Source organism: Poecilia mexicana, unplaced genomic scaffold, assembly GCF_051168715.1.
Source record: "Poecilia mexicana isolate PSO_F unplaced genomic scaffold, ASM5116871v1 scaffold_2, whole genome shotgun sequence".
NCBI lineage: Eukaryota > Metazoa > Chordata > Actinopteri > Cyprinodontiformes > Poeciliidae > Poecilia > Poecilia mexicana.
This window is the reverse complement of record NW_028263371.1, coordinates 20,836,770-20,859,444: the sequence shown is the minus strand read 5'-3', so window position 1 is coordinate 20,859,444 and position 22,675 is coordinate 20,836,770. Positions and strand designations below refer to the sequence as shown.

Below are 22,675 nucleotides of genomic sequence, written 5' to 3'. Positions count from 1 at the left end.
ATAGAGAAACAAAGCAGCAGAGAAACTGGTTCTGATTAAACCTCAGTGTTTACATGCATCAAACTGTGATGATGATTTATTCTGGTTCTGTCTGGACTCGTTGTTCTGGATGAAACACATCATGTTGGGGTTTCTGTTCAATCCTGCTGGACCTGAGGGACAACATTAAGGTTTAAAGCAGTAATTAGCAGCAATAAGGCTGGTTCTGATTACTCCTCTTAATGAAATGTTTTGTTTTGAAGCGGGCTGGTAATTGGTTGCAGGAAAACAATGGCTCATTGGCTCACTGGCAGCATTGCTAGCATCGTGATCTGGATTGGCTCGGTTCAGTGGGAACTTTGAGCTCCAGGCTGTGGGTTTGTGCAGAGAAACAGAGTTTAATTAGTCGGAGCCTCCTGCCTGGTTGATGTCAGCGTTTGAGGCGCTGCGCCGCTTTCAGGCAAACAACAAATTTATTAATGTCGACCTGGAGACGAGAGGCAGAGCAGCATGTTGGGCCGTCTGCAGCTGTTTCTGCTGTGACCTGACAAACAAGAACCTTCATCAGACTGATCACCTGTTCATGAATGAACATTTATCTAGCAGGTTATCTGAAAACATGAAGCCATAAAAAAAGCAGGACAAATCTATGAGTAAAGTTAATATTTAAAACTCTGTGAATTTCAGGGTTTTAACGGAGAAGTGATCAGATATTAAATTAATTAATTAGGATAAAATGATGTCCTGATGAGCTGTTCAACATCCCGGACGAGCCCCCAATCAGATCCTGCTTCAGGATCTGACATTCCCATCAAACACGCTGTGATTTATAGTGACTATAAAAAGAAAGTACACCCCCTAGTCGGGTTTCTAGCAAATATATAATCTAGTCTTCATCCAGGTTCTGAATCCACACAAGGAAACCTGACTGTCAGTATTTATTAAAATAAAACCAAAAGCCTTAATTACTAACATATTGGGGTGTTTTATTTTTTATTTTTCATAGTTTCTCTAAACATTAAAATTAAGACCTTGGAGTAAAATTAAAAAAAAGCATAATTAAAAGATGTTTCTGATTCAGTGAGCAAAAGTTAATGAAACAGAACATAAAATAGAAAATAATAATTATGACGTTATAATAAAAATGTCAGTTTATGGCGCAGTACTGTTTCTGGCCACAGGCGGCGCCTCTACCAGGGTAAACCTGATGAATCCTGATCCCTTCTCAGAGCTGTTTCAGTCTGACAGGATTTGGACGGTTCTGGTTCATTTGGGCTTTTTTCCCATTGGTATTTATCGTCGTTTTCCCTCCGTTTGTCTCGTCCTTCATCGTTTCCAAACTTATTCTGCTGCTCAAACATGAGTCCTGGTTCTGCTTCAGCTGCTGTTTGGCATTTTGCTGCTCGCCTCCGCCTCGCCTCCTTCCTGTCGCATGTGACGGCACGTGTTGCGTCCACAGACCCAGAACCCTGAGCCAAGTACTGACTGCCCTTCCTCCTCCTCCTCCTGCTTGTCCTCATCATCATCATCATTGTGGTTTCTCCAGCCTGGAGGAAACATGTCAGCATTCCAGGCTGTTCCCAGGTGGCACGTGTTGTGATGTTCCCAGCATGCTCTGCTTTCATTTGTGGCCTTTTTGTGTGAAATCATTAACACCCTGAGCCGAGGAGATGTCATTCCTCTCATTCCTGCTGATCCAAACCTCACGGTTCCGCCCGGGAACATCCAGCTGCTGCCTCCACCGCCAAACCTCCAACCTCAGTGATTCAGCTGCAACATGTGGTCATAATAAGACGCTTAATTCAGTAAATACTGCTGTGTTCACAGCTCTGAACTCCATCACTCCATCCTCCAAGTGGGAGTTAATCAGTGACCCTGAAGGCTGCGGGGTCAGAGGTCAGGGATCCAAGGACCCGGGGCCGCGGCTCATAACCAGCGTTTATGATGGAAAAGATATTTTTATGGTGAAGCCACAGAGTTCAGATGAGGAAACAGAAGGAGAAAATGATAAAAAGATGCAAAACAAGCCAAGAAAGAAGGAAAATAATATATGGAATATATGGAAAATATTCACTGATTGATTAAAAACATCCTCAGACACATGAAAAACATCCAGAAAGGGATGGTAAATATTCAGACTGTTAAGAAAAACAAAAAAACATGCAAAACTCATGAAAAACCCAAAAGATCCAAAACAACATGTCAGCTCAGTGCAAACAAAAATATTTATAAATGAATCTTTGGTAGATAAAAAAAACACAGCAATGGTTGGAAAAACAGGAAAAATGCAAAAAAGACAAAAACAACCGTAGATTAATGATTGATGCAAAATATTTCCAAAAAACCTGGAGAAAAAGTTTTATGAAACCTCAGAAATGTGTAAAACTGCCAAAGAAATATGCAAAACTTACTCAAAGCTCAAATAGAAAAACCACAGGAAGATTCAGAGCAAACAGAGAAACATAGATGAGAAAAAACCACCGGCTGGAAAAGAAACAAAAAAATATGCAAAACATTTACATAAAAATAAAAAAGGAGGAAAGCAAGCAGAGGAAAATGTGAAGAACAGCTGAAGGCCCCAAACCTGCAGAACGACCAGAAAGTGACGCAATCAGTCACAAAACGACTAAAACATTTAAATAAAGACTAAAACGATAAAACATCAAACGAGAGATACATTAAAAACACCAAATTTGTAAAACTGTCAAAGAAACATGAAAAACCTCAAAACATGAAAAAGTGATTTAATACAAACAGAAATATACATAAAGGAGACACTGGAAGACAAGAAAGCAAACCGGCTGGAAAAGAGACAAAAAAATCTGAAAACATTCAAATAAAAATTAAAAACCAGAGGAAAAAGTTAAAAAGGATCCAGAACGTTCCAACAAAAACCACCAGTAAAGTTACGCAACCATATAACCATATAAATGAAAGTATATGAAATAACAACATAAAGATTCAAAAGATGCAAAACCTTCAGATAAAAACTCATAAAATGTGTAAAAATCTGCAGAAAACAAAAGAGGAACGTTTCAAAGTGAAATATGTGTAAATGATTGACTGATAGATGAAAAACCCGATCATAAATGCGCAGAACAACCATAAAGTCAGAGCAACATATTCCAAATAAAAAACCCTAAAAAATCCTGCAGAACAAGAAAAGAACGACGTAAAAGATCAGAGATCCAGAACCAGGAAGAAATATGAAAAATAAAAAGGATTAAAAACAAGGGAAACAAGCAGAGAAACACAAAAAGATAGAAAACTGTCATAAAAATCATGAAAAATATAATCAGAACAAAATGAAGAAACATAAATATAGAAAACATTTGATTAGATACGGGAAACGCGTCAGAATGAGAAGAAATAAAGTTTAAGTGTAAAACGAGAAGAAAAAAGGATTAAAAACAAACATCAGATTAAAAACCAGGAGAGGATTTAATGAAAACAGACCAATAAATGATTTACTGATGAATTAAAAACCTTCATACATATAAAAACATAAACTGTTAACATAAATAACAGACAAAACATTAAAATAAGATGTAAAAGTTTTAATGAAGGGTTAAAACAGATGAGGAAGAGGAGGAGGATGAAGAACAGGACTGGGTCTGCAGCAGCTGGTGGAAACAGAACGGCTCGGTTCTGCACGAGGAGGAACAAAGAGGAGGAGGAGAAAGATAGAAAGAGAGAGAGAGAGAGAGAGAGAGAGAGAGAGAGGCTCCGCCCCCTTTGCCCAGCCTATAGATGGCGCCGCTGGCCGCAGCGTCTCACAGCGAGGACGTCCCACAGCTGAACAAGTCCTAAGGCGGCTGCTCTCTGAGACGCTTAGTGAAGTTGTCCAGCTCCAGGTCGCTCCTTCCTCACCCTGCTCATCATCACCTGGAAGAGGTCAGAGGTCATGGTGGCTCTCCTGCTCAGAGTTCTGCTGCTGCTGCTGATCGGAGGGACGGTTCTGCTGAGCGGCAGCCCGGCCCAGAGGATCCGAGGCAAGTCCAGATATCTGACAAAAAAACACAGAGGCAGAACCAGAACAGGTAGAAAACAGACTCAATCTGAGGTCAAAGGTCAGAGAAGCAAACTGGTGACAGTGAAGAAAGAAAATAAAAGTTTTTATCCTTTCAGTTTAAAGCTGACTGGTTTTGATCCAGATTTCAGAATAAAACAGCAGGAGGATTCTCCTGCACGCTTTGAATGGAATCAGCTGAGTCAGCAGGTTCTGGTTCTGGTTCTGGTCCTCAGGCAGGTGTTGGTCCAGGGTTCTGCTGGGGCCCGGTTCGCAGACCGACCCGCTGGGTTTGGTTTGTCTCCATGCAGACGACGTTCTGGTTTCTGAAACGTTTCTGATCGGAGCCAGAGGTTCGGTTCTGCAGAACCCCGGTCCAGACTGGAGGGGAACATTTTCCTTAGTGTGTTAAACTGTAACCACTAACTCAGTGGTTTCACTGCGGCCAGCAGGGGGCGTTAACTCACCGTCTGTAGTTTGTATTCTTTAAAAACACCGGATGCTAACCATGCTAACCATTCAGGACTAATTTCTTTTTTTTAAAATTGTTTTTACTTTTCGTTGTTGTTGCAAAGCAGCGCTGCATGACTTGTCCTGCAGGGGGCGCTCTGGACATCCATGTTCTGAAAACAAACCTTTTAAAAGCTGCGGACTGTAATTCCATAGTTGACCCATAGGGGGCGCTGCAGGCTTTTCAGAAGAGTTTTTATTTCAAGTTTAAGGTATTGTTAAATTTCCTTTATTATTCAGTTTATTATATCTAAAAATAATATGGCACCTATTTCTGCATGGTTTCTCAAACGACTGTGTTTTGGTATTAATACTATTTATACTCTTTAAAAAACTATTTGTTACATTTTTGCTTCATTGAAACGCATTGAAAATCAAGAATTAAGCAAAACTTTACTCTTTGAAATCAAAAGACTGAAACTCCCCAAAGTTTATAGACGACATTAAATTATCTTCACATAATTCAGATTTTTTGCTTTCTGTGACGGTTTTACTTACATTTTTTTCAGGTTTTTAATTTCATGATGTAATCATTTTTCAGTTTTCACTGATTTTTTTTTCCCAACCAAAGTTCTGCTGTTGGTACAAATTTGACTGTAAATAAATAATTTATGCATCAAATTGAAGCCATGAGGAACAGAAACGTCCTGCTGGAGGTTTTATGCTTTTCTTTGAATCTCTGCGTGTCGCTCCATGCTACTATAACATATGTTCAGCTCCTAATCAAATCATTTTTATCATTTTTAAATGTTTTTGCTGGTTTCTTGCATATTTTCTCAGTTAATTTCAAAGCTTTCAGTAAAAACCTTCAATTTTCAGAAACTAATTTTTGCAGGATTTGCTCATTTTCCAGTTAATTACTTTTATGACCAGAAGGGGGCGCTCTGAGCAGCATAATGATTGGACAGTGACGCTGAAGTATAAATATATTTATATTTAGAAATCCTGGATCTTTAGATGACCTTCAGCAGATGGAACATTTTAATCTCAGTTTTATGGTAAACTTCCTCGTTTTGGTCTCAAAACGCTGCAGCAGATTTTAACGACTCTAAACGCTGCAGGCTGGTCGTTTTCTGTCCTTCAGGACAATAAAATCCTGTGAAGCTTTTAGTTTCTGCTGCTGCTACATAAACAGGAACATCAGGATCTGCTGCTCCAGATGTTCCTGCGGTTGATTTCTAATGGCTCCACATCCAGAGAGAGACGGGAGCAAAGAAATGAGTTCAAACACAGAACTGAAGACCCGACGCCTCAGATTCATGTTTACTGGACAAAATAAAGACACAAAAACTGAAAAAACGTCAAACCTTCAAACTTTTAAACCTTGAACTCTGAAATGTTTCTGTTCAGGTCGGTTCTGGATCAAACTACAGAGAACAACGGCAACACAATGCTTCTTTATTACCAGGTTCTGTGCTGTGTCCAGATATGGAAAGTTAAGAGGAAGGAAAAAATGTATTCCCTTCTTAAATGACCGATAAACAAAACTTATGCAGATACAGTTATTTAAACAGAATTACTTTTTTTCTCAGGTTTTTAAGTTTAATTTCAGAATTCTCAGAAAAAAATTCAGAATTCTGAGAGGAATTAAAATCTCAGAGAAATGTCAGGATTTTGAGAACAAAAATCTGAATTCTGAAATTTAAGTCAAATCAAAGAAAAAGTTATAATTTTTAAAAGAAAAGTCAGAACTCTGCAAAAAAAGGAACTCTGAGATTAAAGTCAATCTTTTTGTTTTTTTTTACAGTGAACTTTATTCTCTTTCATAGCAAATTAAGGTTTTATGAAGCAATTTTAACTTTTGTAACAAAAATTTGTCTTAAAAAATTGTAAATTTAACCAAAACTTTTTGAAAAAATTGCTACAAAATGCGTAAATTTTTGCTGTAGAAACCACAAAAACCCTCAGGACCCGGGATGGTTCGTGTTCTGGTTCTGATGGACCTGAACCTGTGTGTTTGTTTCTGTGTTCCGGGTCGGTTCTGCTCACGCCTCCTGTCTGGTTCCCTCAGTTCGCCGTCAGAACATGAAGGTCCGGATCAACGCCACCGGCGACACCATCGTCATGAAGTTCGTCCGGCCCGGTCCGGACGTGAAGCTGGAGGGATACATCCTAGGATACGGCAGGAGCGTCTTCTCCAAGCAGTTCATCCAGCTGCCGGAGAACGGACAGCTGTACGAGACCGAGCTGGGTAAGAACCGGGTCGGTTCTGGGTCGGGTCGGGTTCTGGTCCAGAGAATAAACCTGGGATGTTCTGCTTCATATTCCAAACCAAAATCCTGCAGTTATATTCAGTCAGTTTGGAAAAACATCTCTGTTCAGTGCTGCCAATGGTTCACGGCTAAATTTAGGACTTTGACTAGGCCATATCTACATGACACTGTTGTAGATAGAAAAAATTAATTTTCACCAATAAACTCTAGTAAAAACTTGGAAATTTCTGATCTCCAAAAGTCAAAAATTTACAAGAAAAATGTCAGATGTTTTGGGATTAATCTCTGAAATCTTCTAGAAAGAACTTGAACATTTCTGAGTTTCAAAAGTTGAAAATTTCAAGAAAAAACTTTATAATTTCTAAGAAAAAAAATTGGAATTTTCTGAGCTTGTACAGAAGAAATTTCCAAGTTTTGTCTTGCAAATTTCAACTTTTTCAGCTCAGAAAATTCCTTTTTTTTTGTTTTCTCAAAATGTCTGAGTGTTGTTGTTTTTCTTCAGAAATGTATGACTTTTATTCTCTCTAAATTGGCCCAAATAAGCCGTCATAATTCTTTGAGTATGGACATCCCTAAAGTCCTTCCAGCTCTCGGCTCATCCATCAGCTCTGCAGCGCCGCATGTTGACTCTGTAAATCCGCTGCTGCTCGTGGTTTCAGGGTTTCTGGGTTTCCTGCCACATCAGACCCAGATGTGGTTTCAGGGCGATGCTGGTGTTTCCTCTGAGGTGAACTGCTGCTGTTTAAAAACCAAAGCAGACGTATGGAGGAGGATTCATCCCACTAAATCAGCTGAGAATGTAACTCAGATCATAAAGTTTGAGTTATTGATCCATTTGGTTTAGTTCTGATCTACTCTCCAACATTTCCGTCTCTCCAGGAAGATCTGAATGTGATAAAAGTTATCATAAACTTTGTGTCATGCAGATAATTTTTAATACGTTTATAGACTAAAGCCTCCAGGTTCTGAGGTGAAGAACCCGACTGATGCTGCATGGGAACCATCAGATCCTGATGGGTCGGCTGGGCTGAACGTTATGGTCCCATCAGAACCAATAAACAGGACCAAAGCTCAGAGGAAGTGATGATTCCTCTAGGAAGTCTGGTACAGGAAGTGATGTAATGCCGTCCCTTCATGTAGTGGTGGGACACTTTAGCGTTAGCATCTGCTAAATAATATATTGGTATAGCTCTTTAGAATGAGCTTCTAGTGAATACCATGCCAGCATTGTGCTTTAGCACTATCTTCCACTAAATACCATTTTGGTATATCATTTAGTGCTAGCTTCTAGTAAAAACCATGCTAGCATAGCGCTTTAGCATATTGCAAAAGCGCTGTGCTTTAACAATATGTAAATATTTAGTGGTATTTACTTCCACTAAATACCGTGTTGGTATTGTGATGCTAGCATAGCATTTTATCTTCTGCTGAACACCATGTTTGTATATAACTTTAGCGCTACTTTCCAATACACACCATGCTAGCATAGCACTTTAACATTATCTTCCTCTAAATACCATGTTGGTATAGTATTTAGTGCTAGCTTCTAGTAAAAACCATGCTAGCATAGCGCTTTACTGTCACCTTCAGCTGAATGCCATGCTGGTTATCATAAAGGAAGGCATGAAGCTCACTGCCTTTCTCTGGGGAGAAACAGTTTTCATTCATGTCCTTCCATGTTTCACCTGAACGTGTTTCAGACAAAGAGCCGAAGCTTTTTGGTCTGGAAGAACTTTCAAGCTTTTGTTCCTGCAGAGAAATTTCTCTTCATCTGTAATCGCTGCCATGTGTGCGTCTGCTTAGCGTCACGCCGCCATGACATCATCACTGTCATGGCGCTCCGTAACAGAGTCCAGCAGGTCCCACAGGACCTGTTCATGTTTCCAACAGGCAGGAGAAACTCCAGATGCAACACTTTCTGAACAAACTCATCTTCAGGATCGTTTACCTGTTAAGAGTCTTCATGCTGATCCAACTTTCTGCGTCAGATCAGGTGGCTGGACAAAGACCAGCAGAAATCTGAGAGTGTTTTGGTCCAAAGGAACATTTCTGCTGACGGTCGCTGTTGGAATGAATCAGAAATGTTTCTGTATTTCCATGTCTGAGATCATCTGTCACCAAACACTTAGCTCAGCCGCCATTTTGTTTCAGATGCTGAACCAAAGTACCTGGTGGCCGTCCAGCCAATCCCGGTCAACGACGTGAAGAAGCACTGCACAGGTAGGGTTCTGGTCCGGTCCGGTTCGGTCCGATCCAAACCTCCTGCAGTCTCACGGATGTCTCCGTTTAGGCAAGGTGAACCTGGAGAAGCCGCTCCACCTGGTGATCGGCTCCATCAGCCCCACGGCGGTGCTGCTGTCCTGGGGGAACCACCTGAAGACGCCGTACGAGAAGAACATCATGAGCGAGTGTCTGGAGGACGGGTGAGGAGTCATAACAATCCTGACCTGACGTCTCCGTGTCCACAGTGGGACAGAGTCTCTTGTCTGTCCAGTCAGGAAGACGCATCTGTTGTGTTTGAATCGTCAGCCTGTGCTGAGTGATCATCTCCCGCCGCCTGCAGCTCACATTTTTCCTTCCCTGTCAAACGAGTTGGAGGAGCCTCTGGAAATCTTGACCCTGCAGTCCTCTGCTGCTCTTATTAAAGCTAACGTCAGCTCCTTCAGCTTGGCTGCTGCCTCGCTCCCAAAACCCAGGAGAAAGTGGAGATCCACGCTGGCCAGGATGAACAACATGCTTGTTTCCATGCTGAGGTCATGATGGCTGCAGACGCCCAGAGAAACCACACGACTTCAAGCCTCCTTGGTTATTAACGTCTTGTTAACCCGACACCTTCAGGACTGCAGTCAGTGAAACTCTGACGAGATCCAGACTTCCAGCCGCAGCGTTGAGTTGCTCGTTGACGCTCCAGCAGCTTCAGCGGATCCATCTGGTGATGCAGATTATTTCTGAACGCCTGTTCAACTCCAGAGACGTTGGAGTCTGATCCTACTGTTCATAACGGCCCAGAAGAACCAAAATGTTGCTTTTAGGAGCCATTTGCAACTGGAAGGAGTTTAAGTTTCAGACAGAGATTGTTCAAGAAGGTCTGGTGACGTTTAAAGCATCTTTATAACCAGAGCAAACTGTTAGAAATACAACATGTTAGCAAGCAAAACGTCAATGATCTGAATTCATTGGTCCACAGAGTCGCTGGATTTTTTTCCAGGCCACTAGGAGCATTTTTACCAACTGTTTTCCCTTTTTTTCGATGCTTCCAAGTATTTTTAGTATCAAATCTTCCAAAATGTTGTTAAAGCATCACTTCAGCCTTAACAAAGAAGATGTGAAGCATCGACTTGTGTCCATTGAGTTTGAACCTCTTGTTGAATCTTCCGGCTCATCCACCGTCCAGTGTGTGACGATGTGTGTGACGATGTGTGTGACGATGTGTGTGTCCTCTGTCCTGCTCCAGGTTCTACACCATCCGGTACAGGGAGAGGAACAGGAAGTGGATCTACCAGACTTGTCCCACCAGCGACACCGTCATCGACCACCTGAAGCCCGACACGCAGTACGAGTTCGGGGTTCGCTCCAACAAGGACGACCGCAGCGGCCTCTGGAGCAAACCGGTCATCCACAGCACCAACACGGCCAGTAAGCAGAACCTCTTCCACCAATCAGAAAGAACTTCTTCTGCTGAAATCATACCATGTTCTCTGATAAATTGTTGTTTCTTAATCTGCAGATAAAAACAATCAGAAACCGTACAAGCCGCGGAAACCTCTGGCAAATCCGATGGTACGTAACGGCTACTGGATCTCACTGGATTAGCAGATAAATGCAGATTTATTAAAGTCACAGAGGCGACACAGAGCCTTTCAGGTTAGAGAGATGAAGTTGTTGAACATTTGTTCTTTGGTTTGTGTTTCAGAAACCTCAGCAGTCGTTCCCTCCTTCTCCAGGTAAAGTTTAATCACAACACAACCTCTAAAGCTGCTCCACATTTCTAACCAGTAAATGAGACAAACTGTGATGATAACTTTGCTTTATGACTGAAGAGCAGTAATGACTGTTGTTATTTGCAGTTCTTCACAACAGTTCTGGTCTTCGGGTCCCGGCCGTTAAGCCAGTTGACCCCGGGCTGTCGCGCTCCGTCTTCGGTGATTATCTCCTCCTTCATCCTTCCTTTTCTTTCGGGGCGTCAGACTCTCTTACCGGACCGAAGCGCTGCAGTGACGGTCAACTGATCCCAAAATGATCCAATCTTTAAAAACCTCTGTAAACTCCCAGCATGCTGAGGCTCATCAGTCGGACCTGAACTGCAGCTGTTTCTCTGGAAACGGTCCGGTTCTTTTCCTCTTCCTCTCCTGTCTTTCCTCTCCTCTTCATCCATAAAGACAGCTTCCTGTTTCCCACAGAGTCCCCAGAGAGCCAGCAGGAAACGGTCCCTGCGCCCGGCTCCGCCCGGCCCAAACCCGCTCACGGCTCACCCGGTAACCATGGAGATACTTTTCCTTCTTTAACCATCAGCTTCATCCATTCATGCAGCTTCAGCTCCTGAAAGGGGCGGGGCCTGTCCTGATTGGCTGCATGCTCGGCCCAGTCAGAAAGCCTTGGTGGTGATGTCACTGGATCAGAGTAAGTGGACTTGGCCCCGCCCACGCTGCCATCATCATGTGACCACCATCCATCAGCCACCGGCGACCTTTGACCTTTCACTGACTCATCATCTTCACCTTCTGCTTTTTCTGCCATTTTTCGCTGAAAACAGAATATCTGTTCATATAAAAGTAGAAAAACAATCACCTGATGATCATCTGCATATCAGCAGAGTTTACTGTTTGTTAGCAAGGTGAGTTTTTAAAGTCAGGGTTCTTCTAAACACCTGAGAACCTTAATTATGTTCTCAGGTGTGAACCGAACCAAATGATGGACCAGCTTCAACGTCTTGGTGTTCGTTACCTTTTCTGAGGAGTTCCTCAGGGTCAGTATCTGTTCATAAACCATCATTTACCTGATCACTGGGCTTGTTTCCAGGTTTTACCTCCTTAAAAACATCTTATTGATGAGTAAAGCTCTACATTTCCCTTCTTCTTCCTCTTTCTTTGCGTCTCTTCATCGTTTCTCACCCAGACTGCATGCCAGGTCTGCATGCCATCAGTAAGTTCAGACGCAGACGTTGTTGGTCTTTCTCTCTGCAGAAAGACGACACGAGTCGTTCTGCTCAGTTCAGTCCAGAGTCTTTTAAGCTTTCAGTCTTTCTGAGGAACATGATTACTGAGACCAGAACATCTCAACTTCACTTTGACCCAATTGGCCAAAAGAATCTGACCCATAATTTAACGACCGAGGAAGTTTTGGTTGAAAGCAGAAAGGTCTCAGTACTCAGAGGGAAACTTTGAGTTTAAAGACGAGTTTCTGTTGTTGGGATCGAGGATCACAGCATCTCTCCTCTCTGTCCCAGAAAAAGGAAACAGTGTCATAACCAACCGAACCCATCCTGCGGAGCGGCGGACCCCTGCCCCCCCCAAACTGCTGCCTACCTCCACCCCCCCTGCCAACATCACTGTCTCTAACTTCCCCTCCAAAGGCGCCGCGCTTCAGACCAGCAGGGCCCCCAGCAGGGCTCCTGAGAAGCTTCCTAATCCTGCGGGTAATTTCCACCTCTCTCCTGCTAACATCCTCCTGGTTTGCCTCTGACTTCGTCCTTCCTTTTCTTCCAGAATGACCTCTGGTTACTGTGGCTTTACTTTGACAGGACGGGAAGCGTCTCTTCCAGTGAAGCATGTTTGTTGTTGCAGTGTTCAACCTTTTCTATCCTCACAGCTGCTGTGAGACCTCAGGACGGCTCGCCGCTGCTCCGATTCGCCCTGGCCAATGAGCGGGCCAAGCCCGGCACCTGGGGTAACCTCACTTCCTGCCCGCTCAGAGCCGGCCTCGCTCTGTCCGTCTGTCTGTCTGCTCTCCCTGTCAGGCTTCTGGTGGATTGTTTTTATCCTCAGGTCTGCTCCTTCCCTCCATCCCATCCAGCGTCTGCATGTAGCGCACAATCTGTCAGTCATGGCTGCTTGTCGCAGCAGCTTCACTGACTGGATCCAAGATTGTTGTAGCTAAGAGACCCATCATCATCATCACCACCCATCCTTCATCCGTCTGTTAGCCGAGTTAAGCTCCAGCTGTTGGTCCGTCGCTCAGGGCTGTTGCTAGCTCTCTGTTTTCCATCGCAGGATCACGTCAAACTGTAACCCGACACTGCGACTGTTCTTCCTCTTTTAGGCCAAGGCAGCAGCAGGAACGGGAGGCCGTCACTGCCTGTGATTTCCTCCAGCCCTGAAGCTTCCCCACTGATCTTGAGGAGCCACCTTGACCCCTTCTCTTACCGCGTCACACAGCGCCACTCTCCCTCTAGATCCAGTAGCTCGTCCCCGACCTCTTTGATCATTGGGGGTAATCTTCCACTGAACCTTTATTCCCACTTTACGTTCTCTGACTCTACTGCAGACAGATCCAAACCCAGCAGAACGCCGCTCAAAACTGCTGGTAGCCTGATAACCACTTTATTTCTAAATGGTCATAAGGTGCTGCGCAGTCAAACAGACAAAGATGCAAACCAAAGTTTTATTTGATCACTTTTAATGATCAACGTTACGGTGATCTTAACCGTCAGCCATCGGCGTCATCGTGGATTTACAGCTTTATGCTAGATAAGAAGATTAACGTTTATATTCTTTATAAAAATGATTTAAGATGCAGCAAATATTGAATTATGGTAACCATGGCGACAATGCCACGCCATCATGTAGCCTAGCATGCAGGGAAAAAACTGGTTAGCATCTGGACTTTTGACATTTTTAATGCTGCTCCAGTGTAAAGAGAAACGGTGACATAAATCATGTGGCGTGAATTCGATTTGATCAGAATGTCAGTATGTCAGTTTCTAAGCAAACTATATCCATCTTCTGTAAATCTATGAGCCAGGATAAATGATCTGGACTTGAACCAGTAGAATGCATGAATAAACTGGAAAAAACCACTTTAGAAACAATCTGTCCAATCCTCCCGTCCCTCACTTCCATCGTCGTCATGGCGCCTCCAGCGATTAAGTGACGTTGTTGCAACCGATCGATACTATTAATATAACAGCACTTTTTTTTTAGATTTTTTCCGGCACCTTTCAATTTTTTCAGAACATTTTGACCCACCAACCATTACACCTCTGATCCAGTCACTGTAGGGATTTCTGAAACACTTCCTGTCTAAGCGTCTCTTTCACTTCCTGGCATTAATCTTCCTGATGATGATCTGTGATTGGCTGCTGAACCTGTCAGTTGAACAACCAAACAAGTCTTCTAGGTCCAGCAGAGGCCAGGTTGACCTGCCTCAGGTTGGCAGACATTTGTAAAATATTTTAAGTTTTGATTATTTCTGCCAGTTTGTGCTGCAGCCTCCCACTCCCTCAGTAACAACAGACCAAAGTCTTCCTCATGAAGGCCGTGTTGTTCTGGTACCAGAACCAGGTTTCCTCTGAACCAGGCTCATCTGGACCGGATGATGCTGAGGACCCATTATCAGCTCCAGGCTTCGTCCCAGCTCACATGAACCAGATGTTTTTAAAGAGTCTTATCGCTCTAATCTTGAAACCCAGTGATTATGAGCTGAAGCAACGTCTTTTCCAAACCGCTGGAGTGAAACTCAAACCAGAGCAGACAGGCTGAATGAAATCCTGAGGTCTAAGGTTCAGGTTCTCATCTAAACTCTGCTGCTTCGTAGCTACTGGTAGAAACCCCACAGATCCAGTCCAAAGCTCTGCTTTCAGATCCTGCCTGTCGTCTCCAGCAGGAGGAACCGTTTGAGTTCCTCTAAAGGTTTTGGTTGGTTGTTCTTCTGAAGGATCCTGGTTCTTTCCTCTCCTGACACTTGGCTCTCTCCCTACAGCAAACGGACAGCCACACCGGGGCATTTCCCAGCCCAAACTGGCCTTATGGCCCAGAGCTCGACTGGGTAAAGAGTCCTTGTTCGTCTTCTGCGTGTCATCATTAACCCTTCACTCGCTTTGCAGCATCTCCATCTCCACTGCGGCTCATGTTGCTGTTTTTGTCCACATCCATTAATATGTTTGTGTCCATCTCCTCATCCTGTCATCCATCATCCTTCCATCCATTGATCTGTCCATCCATGTTTGTTGTCTCATGTTTTCAGCTTCCAGTCAAGCTTCTGCTGGTCTTCAGCCATGTTTCTGGCAGAATGTCCTTCAAATAATCAAGATGAAGCTGCAGCTTGATTATTTGAAAAGGTCCCATCAGTTCACTGTGTGTTCGATGTGCTGAGGGATCCAGAGACGGCTTGGTGTCGGTTTAACTGTTTTCTGTTTGCATAAAAACCATTGATCTGGGACTTGTTGAAAGCATACAGGTGTAAACAGAGCAGTGACAGAATAACCGTCCAATCAGAGCCATGTTTCAGTTGCCCTGCCTCTCCTGCTGCAGTCAACAACTCGCTGACGGAGGACAAGAAGTCTGATGCTCCTGCTGGGTTTGGTCGGTCGGGTGTCGTCGTTGACGACCGGCTTTATGGTTGGTAACAGCATGACCCCTGCCTGTCTGCGCCGTAACGCTGCTGCGTGCTTCAGCTGCTCTGCTGCGCTGCACCAACGCCGCGCTGCACCAGCGCCGCATGGGTTGGGGCTGTTTGGGATCAAGACAAAAGGGACGAGGAGGGAAAGACGAGCCGCCAGCTTCAACGCTGCAGCCAAAGACTTCGGCACATCTTGTGGAAAATACTTTTTTCTTGGAAAGTATGATGGTCCCTGATAGCTTATTTTTAAGGACTTCACTCTGCAGGGCTTTGCACTTTTCCTCGCCACAGACAAACTGCTTGCATCTGGCCTGTGGTGACCTGGTGCTTGCTCTCAGCCTGATGTTTTGATGCTTCCTGCACGCTGGGCGGCGGACATGTTGCTGCTGATGTGATGCATGGCGAGCATCGATCACTTTCCACGGAAACGTGGAAACAACTATTTATATATCAGGCCGGTTTGTGTGTGAAACAATGGAAAACACACTGTAATTACAGAGCAGTTTCCACCAGGACGGTCCAGTATAAACCTCTGTGCATTTATTGGTTCCAGCTTGAACAGGCAGAAGGAGTTTATGTCCAAGAATAACAGGAATGTAGCTCGAAAGCTCTGCAGTTCTTAGAAACCAAAACAATTTAAGCAAACAGCAAATATTGGTGGTGCTGCAGCAGCCATCATATTTACACATCCTGATTGGAAGGAATGCCTCTGTATTGTTTCAAGTTACGAGCTAAAATGTTGCGGGACTCCGCCGGGTTTCATGTTGCTGGTTTTGCATTCATGCCATTTCGCTCTGGAAGCGGATCAATTCCCTGATTGTGAGGAATTTTGGCTTCTCCTTTAACAGAGGGGGGGTTCGGGTGGGGGTGTAATTGGCTGCAGGTTCTGGACGCCTCCATCAGAAACATCAAGTCCTGTGGCTGCAGACGGGATGGTTCATGTTTTCAGGTTCATTTGGCGCTGGGAGTCAGAGCAGAGCTCTGGTTTGGTTAAACTCTCGTTTCCCCAGGAGGTTGAAGAACACCTGGCTAGAAACAGACCCACCGCCTCTGCTGCAGCTTAACGTTGTTTGATGAAGGCCGTTCCCACAGGCCTGACGCTCATTTACAGAACATTTCTGCCCTGCACCACTTCAAAAGCATACAAAGCACATGATCTTAATCTTAGCGGACCAATGGTTTCCATCAAATAGAAAAAAGCTGCTTTATGTCTCTTCTATCTTCAGAAAGTCATAACTGGTTGAGCTGTTACAGAGCCTGTTTGCTGCTTCTTGTTGTTTCAGGACCTCCATTTCGGACGACTCTGAACATCCGGCCAAACGATGTGCGAAAACCTGGAGAGACTGGTAAAAGATCAGCTTCATGGCTGCTGGTTTTACCGCCATGTTGACAGACAGAAACCTCTAAAATGTTCTTTTCTTCAGACAAGGTGAACCGCCCTGACAAGAGCGGAAACCCAGAAATCCCAAAGTATAAAGTCCCAGCAGTGACGACCAAACCGACCAAACAGGAGCGAAGACAAACTACGACTACAGTGGCTCCGACAGCCGGTGAGTCTTCAGAAACACGGCGAAGGTTTGGAGGGGATCAAGGAGCTGGTGGGTGAGGATGCAGCTTTGATTCCTAAAGGAGGAACAACCAAAATCTACATTTTACATGTTTTAAACTCCCATTGTGTCTCTACTGCTTCTGAAGTGCTTAAAAAACAGCTGGTTTTTGTCAATAAATTTATGATTGTTGGTGTCTGGAAAATTTCAAAAAGTTTCAAAAACGTCTTGAATTACCCGTCACCTAGCAACCCAGGCGGAGTTCTGGCTGTTACCTAGCAACCCAGGCAGAGTTCTGGCATCTTTGGTCAGCTGGTTTTACTGCTGTACAATGGCTGCTGGAAAAGTCAATGACTTTCCGTTCAGAAACCACTTGCTGGATTCTTATTGGCTGTGCAGGAGGCTCCACTTCTGCTTTTCAAACATGTACAGTTATATAATTGTACATCTGTTTGCAGCCATCTTTATGTGAATGTTGAGTTGGGGGGCGTGGTCAGCAGCAGCTTATTTGAATTTAAAGATGGTCAGAACTGATCAGACTAGAATCTCGTTATGCAAAACCATAATGGCCATGTTTTGTATAGGCCATAAACCTTTAATAACCTGTTGAACGAAGCAGAAAAGTTTGTCGTCTCATGTCAACACATTTCTGTTTTCAGTGACTCGGCAGGAGAGTTGGGAGGATTCAGACCTTTTCCAGTCTCAGCCAACCTCTGATGTTGATGCAATGGGCAAGAAGCGTTACGTGGGTAAGCAGCAACCAGCAGCAGCACATCTTCATTACTGGATTAACAACAAAACAAGCGTTTTACTTCCTGTAATTTAACTGGTTCCCTTCCACAGCGCCCCATGTGGTTTACCAAACCGGGAAGAAGCCGGATGAGCCTTGCTCCATCACCTCCTCCCTCAACTACTTCCCTGAAGACGAACCTGGCGAGGTGAACGTGACCTCTCCTCCAACCAGCCCACCCGCCAACCTCACTGTGGTGACGGTGGAGGGATGTCCGTCCTTCATCATCCTGGACTGGGAGAAACCAGACAACCACACCACTGGTAGGCCGGCAGCGATCTGCCAAGAGGACAGAGAGTCTGTCAGGAACCGTCACATCTGAAGAATCAATGCTCTGCTGTCTCTCTGCAGAATACGAGGTGATCTCCACTGCTAAGGGACCGGATGGAGAACGGGTTTCTATCCTGACCACCAACCAGACCCACACTGCAGTAGAGAACCTGAACCCTGAGAGCAGGTACTCCACCTCTCCCTCTATAGCCTCATTCCCCAGCAGGTTGCAGAGGTCCAGCGTCTCATGGAGGGAGATTTATCTGTGAAGGTTCCAGTCTGCAGCTGTGCAAACAGGCCGCGGCACTGCGCTCGGTTTGAGCTCTGCTACAGGCGATGCTTCATGAGTCCTGATGAGAGAACGGTTCTGAGGAGTGAAGCCGGGTTCACAGTTAGGACAACTGAATCACCAAGAGAATGGGAGTTAAGGTGGATGGCCTATACAAAACCTGTTCACTACATTTTTTTACACAAAATCATTCTTGGATAGAGAGATTTTAGTCTGATCAGTTTGAGTCGTTTTAGGGACTCTGTCACTTTAAATCCAAATGAGCTGCTGCTGGCCACGCCCCCAGCTAAACGTTTAGTCACATGTGAAAATGGCTGCAAACAGATGAACACTTATACAACCGTACGTCTTAGAAAAGCAGACGTGGAGCCTTCTGCACAAAATGAATGCAGAAACAAAACTCTTGTCTTTTCCAGCAGCCATTGTACAGCTGCCCAAACACTGGAGATCAGCCTGGGTTGCTAGGTAATGGACTAGTCCAGAGGATTTTGAAACGGCTCATTTTCCAGACACCAAAAACATGAACTTAATGCCAAAAATCTGCAGGTGTTTTTTTTTTTTTGGTTTGTTTTTAGAATCAGTAAAAACCCAAATTGAAGAACAAAAACATTTAAAATGTGTATTTTGTATAATTCATCCCCTTTAACTTCAGTTTCTGCTCAGTGAACCGTTTGTCCCACTGTCAGACGGTTCTTCCTTTGGGTCAGTTTGAGAACCAGAAAATGACGACTGGATGTTTATTTTCTGTCCTGTAAAAACGTTAAAACAGTTCTGACTGGATCCGAATTGTTTCTCTGGTTGCCATAGTTACGAGTTCAAGGTGAAGCCGAAGAACGAGCTGGGAGAAGGTCCTCTGAGTGAGCCGGTGTCCTTCAACACGGAGTCTGGTATGGATCCTCCTCATCATCAGTCAGAACCAGAACCGCTCCAGAACCGCTCTGCGGGTTCCCCCGCTGCTCCGGCCTCCAGGCCGTTTCCTCCAGAAATACAAGTTTATATTCATGATTAATCTGAACAACTGCCCGCCTGGAGCCGCTCAGATATACAATCCATCAAATGACAAATGGGCCATGAAGGAACTTTGTGATTGCTCCCGCTTCACTGCAGCTCAGACACGTCAACAGGGGTCATAAACCGGTGGGGAGACACATTCATCTTTCACTAAAGAACTCATAACCCCTCAGTGTTGGGTCTCCAGGGTCCGAGCTGGTTCTGTAGAGGGTCTGGCTCTGATGATCAAGTCATCACTGATGTGGATCTGAGTCCAGTAGATCTGAGTTAATCTGAGTCTTTGCTCCTGCAGCGGATCCGCGTGTGAGCGAGAACGTCTCAGGTAATCCAGCCGCGGTTCTGTCTGATCAGCACAGCTGGATGCGGAGGCCTGACCCGTTTTCTGTGCAGGAAAAGACGCCATCTGGACTCAGTTCCCGTTCAAGACCGACTCGTACTCCGACTGCCACGGCAAGCAGTACGTGAAGAGAACCTGGTACCGCAAGTTTGTAGGCGTCCAGCTGTGCAACTCGCTCAGGTACAAGATCTACCTGAGCGACTCACTGAACGGTGAGTGGCCATGCGAGCGGGTTGGACTGGACCGAACCGGACCTGCTGAAGTCCTTCTGGTTCTGACTGTCTCCTTTCATGTTGAAGGTAAATTCTACCACATTGGCGATCAGAGCGGCTTTGGAGAGGATCACTGCCAGTTTGTGGATTCTTTTCTGGACGGACGGACCGGCAGGCAGCTCAGAGCGGACCAGCTCCCCTCCAGAAACGGTAAACATGGAGACTTTCACACACAGATCCAGATTAGATTAGACTGAGACGAAGATCAGAGGTTCTGCAGGATGTTTTCTTTAGTGGTTTTGTTGGAGCGTCTTTAAACAGTTGGAGGTAAACTTTAGGGGAAGGAGACAGCAGTAAGGTTTCACCTACTGGGAACCATCAAGTTCCACACCAAGCTGTCAGACGGGTCATGATGTAACAAGTTAACACCCAAAAACTAGGAAAACTAGTTAGTTGTCTCCTGAACTGGTTTGCTACAACTTCTGTACTGGAGTAAATTTCCTTCAGTTCCTGTCGAGTGCTTGGAGACATGACCGAATTTCTGTCATAGTGATTAATTTGCTTCCATTCTTCAATCGATTGGCAGATCAACGTTTGTAACTGTGTGTGTTTTCCTCCTGCTCCAGGTTTCTTCAGAGCTCTGCGCCAGGAACCCGTCCACTTTGGACAGATAGGAGGACATTCCCACATCAACTACGTCTCCTGGTACGAATGTGGAACGCCGATCCCTGGGAAGTGGTAGACGGACTGGGATCCTCAGCAGGAAGGGACTTGTTGACCTCAGCTGGGGGGGCTGACCCAGCCGGACCCTGAGCTGGGTGCCCAGTGCTGTAAAAACATGTACCGGACTTCCTCATCAGGGAACTGTAAGGAGAGAGCATTTGTACAACTATAGCAGACATGCCTTCTCTTTACTATTTATCAAGCACCAACGCTACAGCGATTAGAGCAGGAACAAACTCATGATAGATATATTTTATTTTGTGTTAAATCTTTGGAAGCTGGCTCCCTGGATTACTATTTTCATCACTTGTGAGATGTTATTTATCCAAAAGTCTTTGGTTTCATTTCTTCATGAGTAGCGACAGGCAGGAGGTAACGGGGGTCACAGGAGGTCACAGGGTGGGCGGAGCCTCAGCACATCCCACCACAACATTCACCGTGTTGACTGGCAGCTCACTAGTACAACCAGTTAACTGTAAGCAATCATGTCACAGGTTCAAAGGTCATCCTGTTGAAGTAATTTCTGATACATGTGGGGGTCATGACCTCACTTCCTGGTAAACTTTACTGATCTACAGGTGCATGATGTTGATGCAGCTATTCTCTAAACCAGTCATCATGCAGCTCTGCTTCTTTAAAATGGGGTTTGATGCTTAAAGCACAACAGCTACACATTGAATGTGTCGTTCAGATGTTGGGGGGAAATTTTCTACGCTTGCATTTTGCACAGGACAAATATATGTATAAGACTTTATATGGACAGTGTGTCGTTTCTACACAGATTAGCAGATTTAACTCTCACTGGGGTCAGGCAGGCCTCCACTTCCTACCATGCTAACAGGACGGAAAGGCTTTAGCTAACTGCTAGCTAAAAGGTTTTATTGCTACTGTTCAATAGCAATAAGCTAAAGCAGCACTTTGTGTTCAGCCGTGTAGCCACTTAGCTAGCTGCTAGCTAAGGAGTTGTATTATTGTTCAATCACAGGAAGCTAACACTGCAGCCTTGTAGCTACTACCACTCAGTTAGCTGCAAGCTGAAGGGTTTTATTGTTACTGTTCAATAGCAATAAGCCATTACTGCTGTCGTGTAGCTTATACCACTTAGCTAGCTACTAGCTTAGGAGTTTCATTGTTATTGTTCAATCACATCAAGCTAACTCTCCAGCTGTGTAACTAATACCACTTGGTTAACTACTAGCTGAGGAGTTTTATTGATATTGTTCAATCACTAGCTGCTAGCTGAAAGGTGTTATTATTGTTCAATAGCAACAAGCTAACGCTGCAGCGGTGTAGCTACTACTGCTCAGCTAGCTGCCTAGCTAAAGGGTTTTATTATCATACATCATGTCTTATAATAAGTTACTCTGTAACTGATCTCCTGGGTCGTTGTCCAGTAGTAAAACGAGACGTGAGCGCTAGCGTAGCTTCTTGTCTGAATGTTTGAAACAATCCAGATCCATTTTTAATTAGCTGTCTGGTTCAACATGGAGGAACCTGGAGGCTTTCATTCGGTGTTCAATAACAGATGCAGGTCATTTTTTTACATGCTGTATTCCAGTCCTGCTGGACTGGGCCGTTCAACATGGCTGCCGCTCTCAGCTGCGGCCTGACTTATGCTCAGAGCTGTTCTTATAAATCATGGCTCAGCTAAACACAGGAGACAGCTTTGGAAGAAAGTCACAATGTGTTGTTGGTGATTTTTTTTTATAAATGTGTTTGTTACTGTGTTGTTTTTCAATAATAAAATTATTTGGTTTCTTTTTTTACATAATGTGTCTTGCATAAGCTGCCTTCTACATAAAGACCTCATCTATTCACACAATAAAGCCGTCTGTGGTCGGGTTGGAAGATGTGGAGAAGCCTACTCAACATGTTTTCCAGGCTTGTCTGATGGCTTTCATTTAATGCTTCATATAAGCACTGGACCTAAAACCACAGTTTCCACTGTAAACGCTCCAGCCGCCATGCCAGTGGAGCTGGAGCTCCGGAGAAACTCAGAGGATCAAATTGAAGGAGCCCAGAGCCAGAGAACCGTCTGCGAGCCAGTCCCGTTTGTGGTTCTGTCAGTAAATCATGTAGAGAGACTCCAACAGCAGCAACTTTAGAAAACAACAAGCAAACCGTCGGTTATTTTCATCTTTTAGAACAAATATACGACGAATATAAAGAGATTAATGAGAACATGTCCATAAAAGCAGCAACTCCACCTAAAACCAAAATCAAGACACT

At 44.4% G+C, this 22,675-nt stretch overlaps 1 protein-coding gene across 12 annotated transcripts; it reads left to right on the top strand.

Moving 5' to 3' along the window:
- The first annotated feature begins 3,587 nt into the window (after window positions 1-3,587).
- abi3bpb (ABI family member 3 binding protein b) lies at window positions 3,588-22,217 on the top strand. 12 transcript variants are annotated; one of them, XM_015004016.2, is made up of 24 exons: window positions 3,588-3,971; window positions 6,510-6,689; window positions 8,863-8,931; window positions 9,002-9,134; window positions 10,166-10,347; window positions 10,439-10,491; window positions 10,625-10,655; window positions 10,779-10,853; window positions 11,112-11,186; window positions 12,158-12,346; window positions 12,520-12,597; window positions 12,970-13,140; window positions 14,629-14,694; window positions 15,180-15,266; window positions 16,551-16,613; window positions 16,692-16,817; window positions 17,474-17,563; window positions 17,658-17,867; window positions 17,956-18,061; window positions 18,971-19,050; window positions 19,467-19,496; window positions 19,565-19,723; window positions 19,811-19,933; window positions 20,350-22,217. In XM_015004016.2, exons 1-24 carry the CDS (start codon window positions 3,884-3,886, stop codon window positions 20,463-20,465), a joined length of 2,580 nt encoding a protein of 859 aa, XP_014859502.2. In that variant the 5' UTR covers window positions 3,588-3,883; the 3' UTR covers window positions 20,466-22,217. The 12 variants fall into 12 exon arrangements, with proteins under 12 accessions (XP_014859502.2, XP_014859503.2, XP_014859504.2 ...); XM_015004017.2 differs by lacking the exon at window positions 11,112-11,186 and having other exon boundaries at window positions 3,589-3,971; XM_015004018.2 differs by lacking the exon at window positions 12,520-12,597 and having other exon boundaries at window positions 3,589-3,971.
- Window positions 22,218-22,675: the final 458 nt, after the last annotated feature.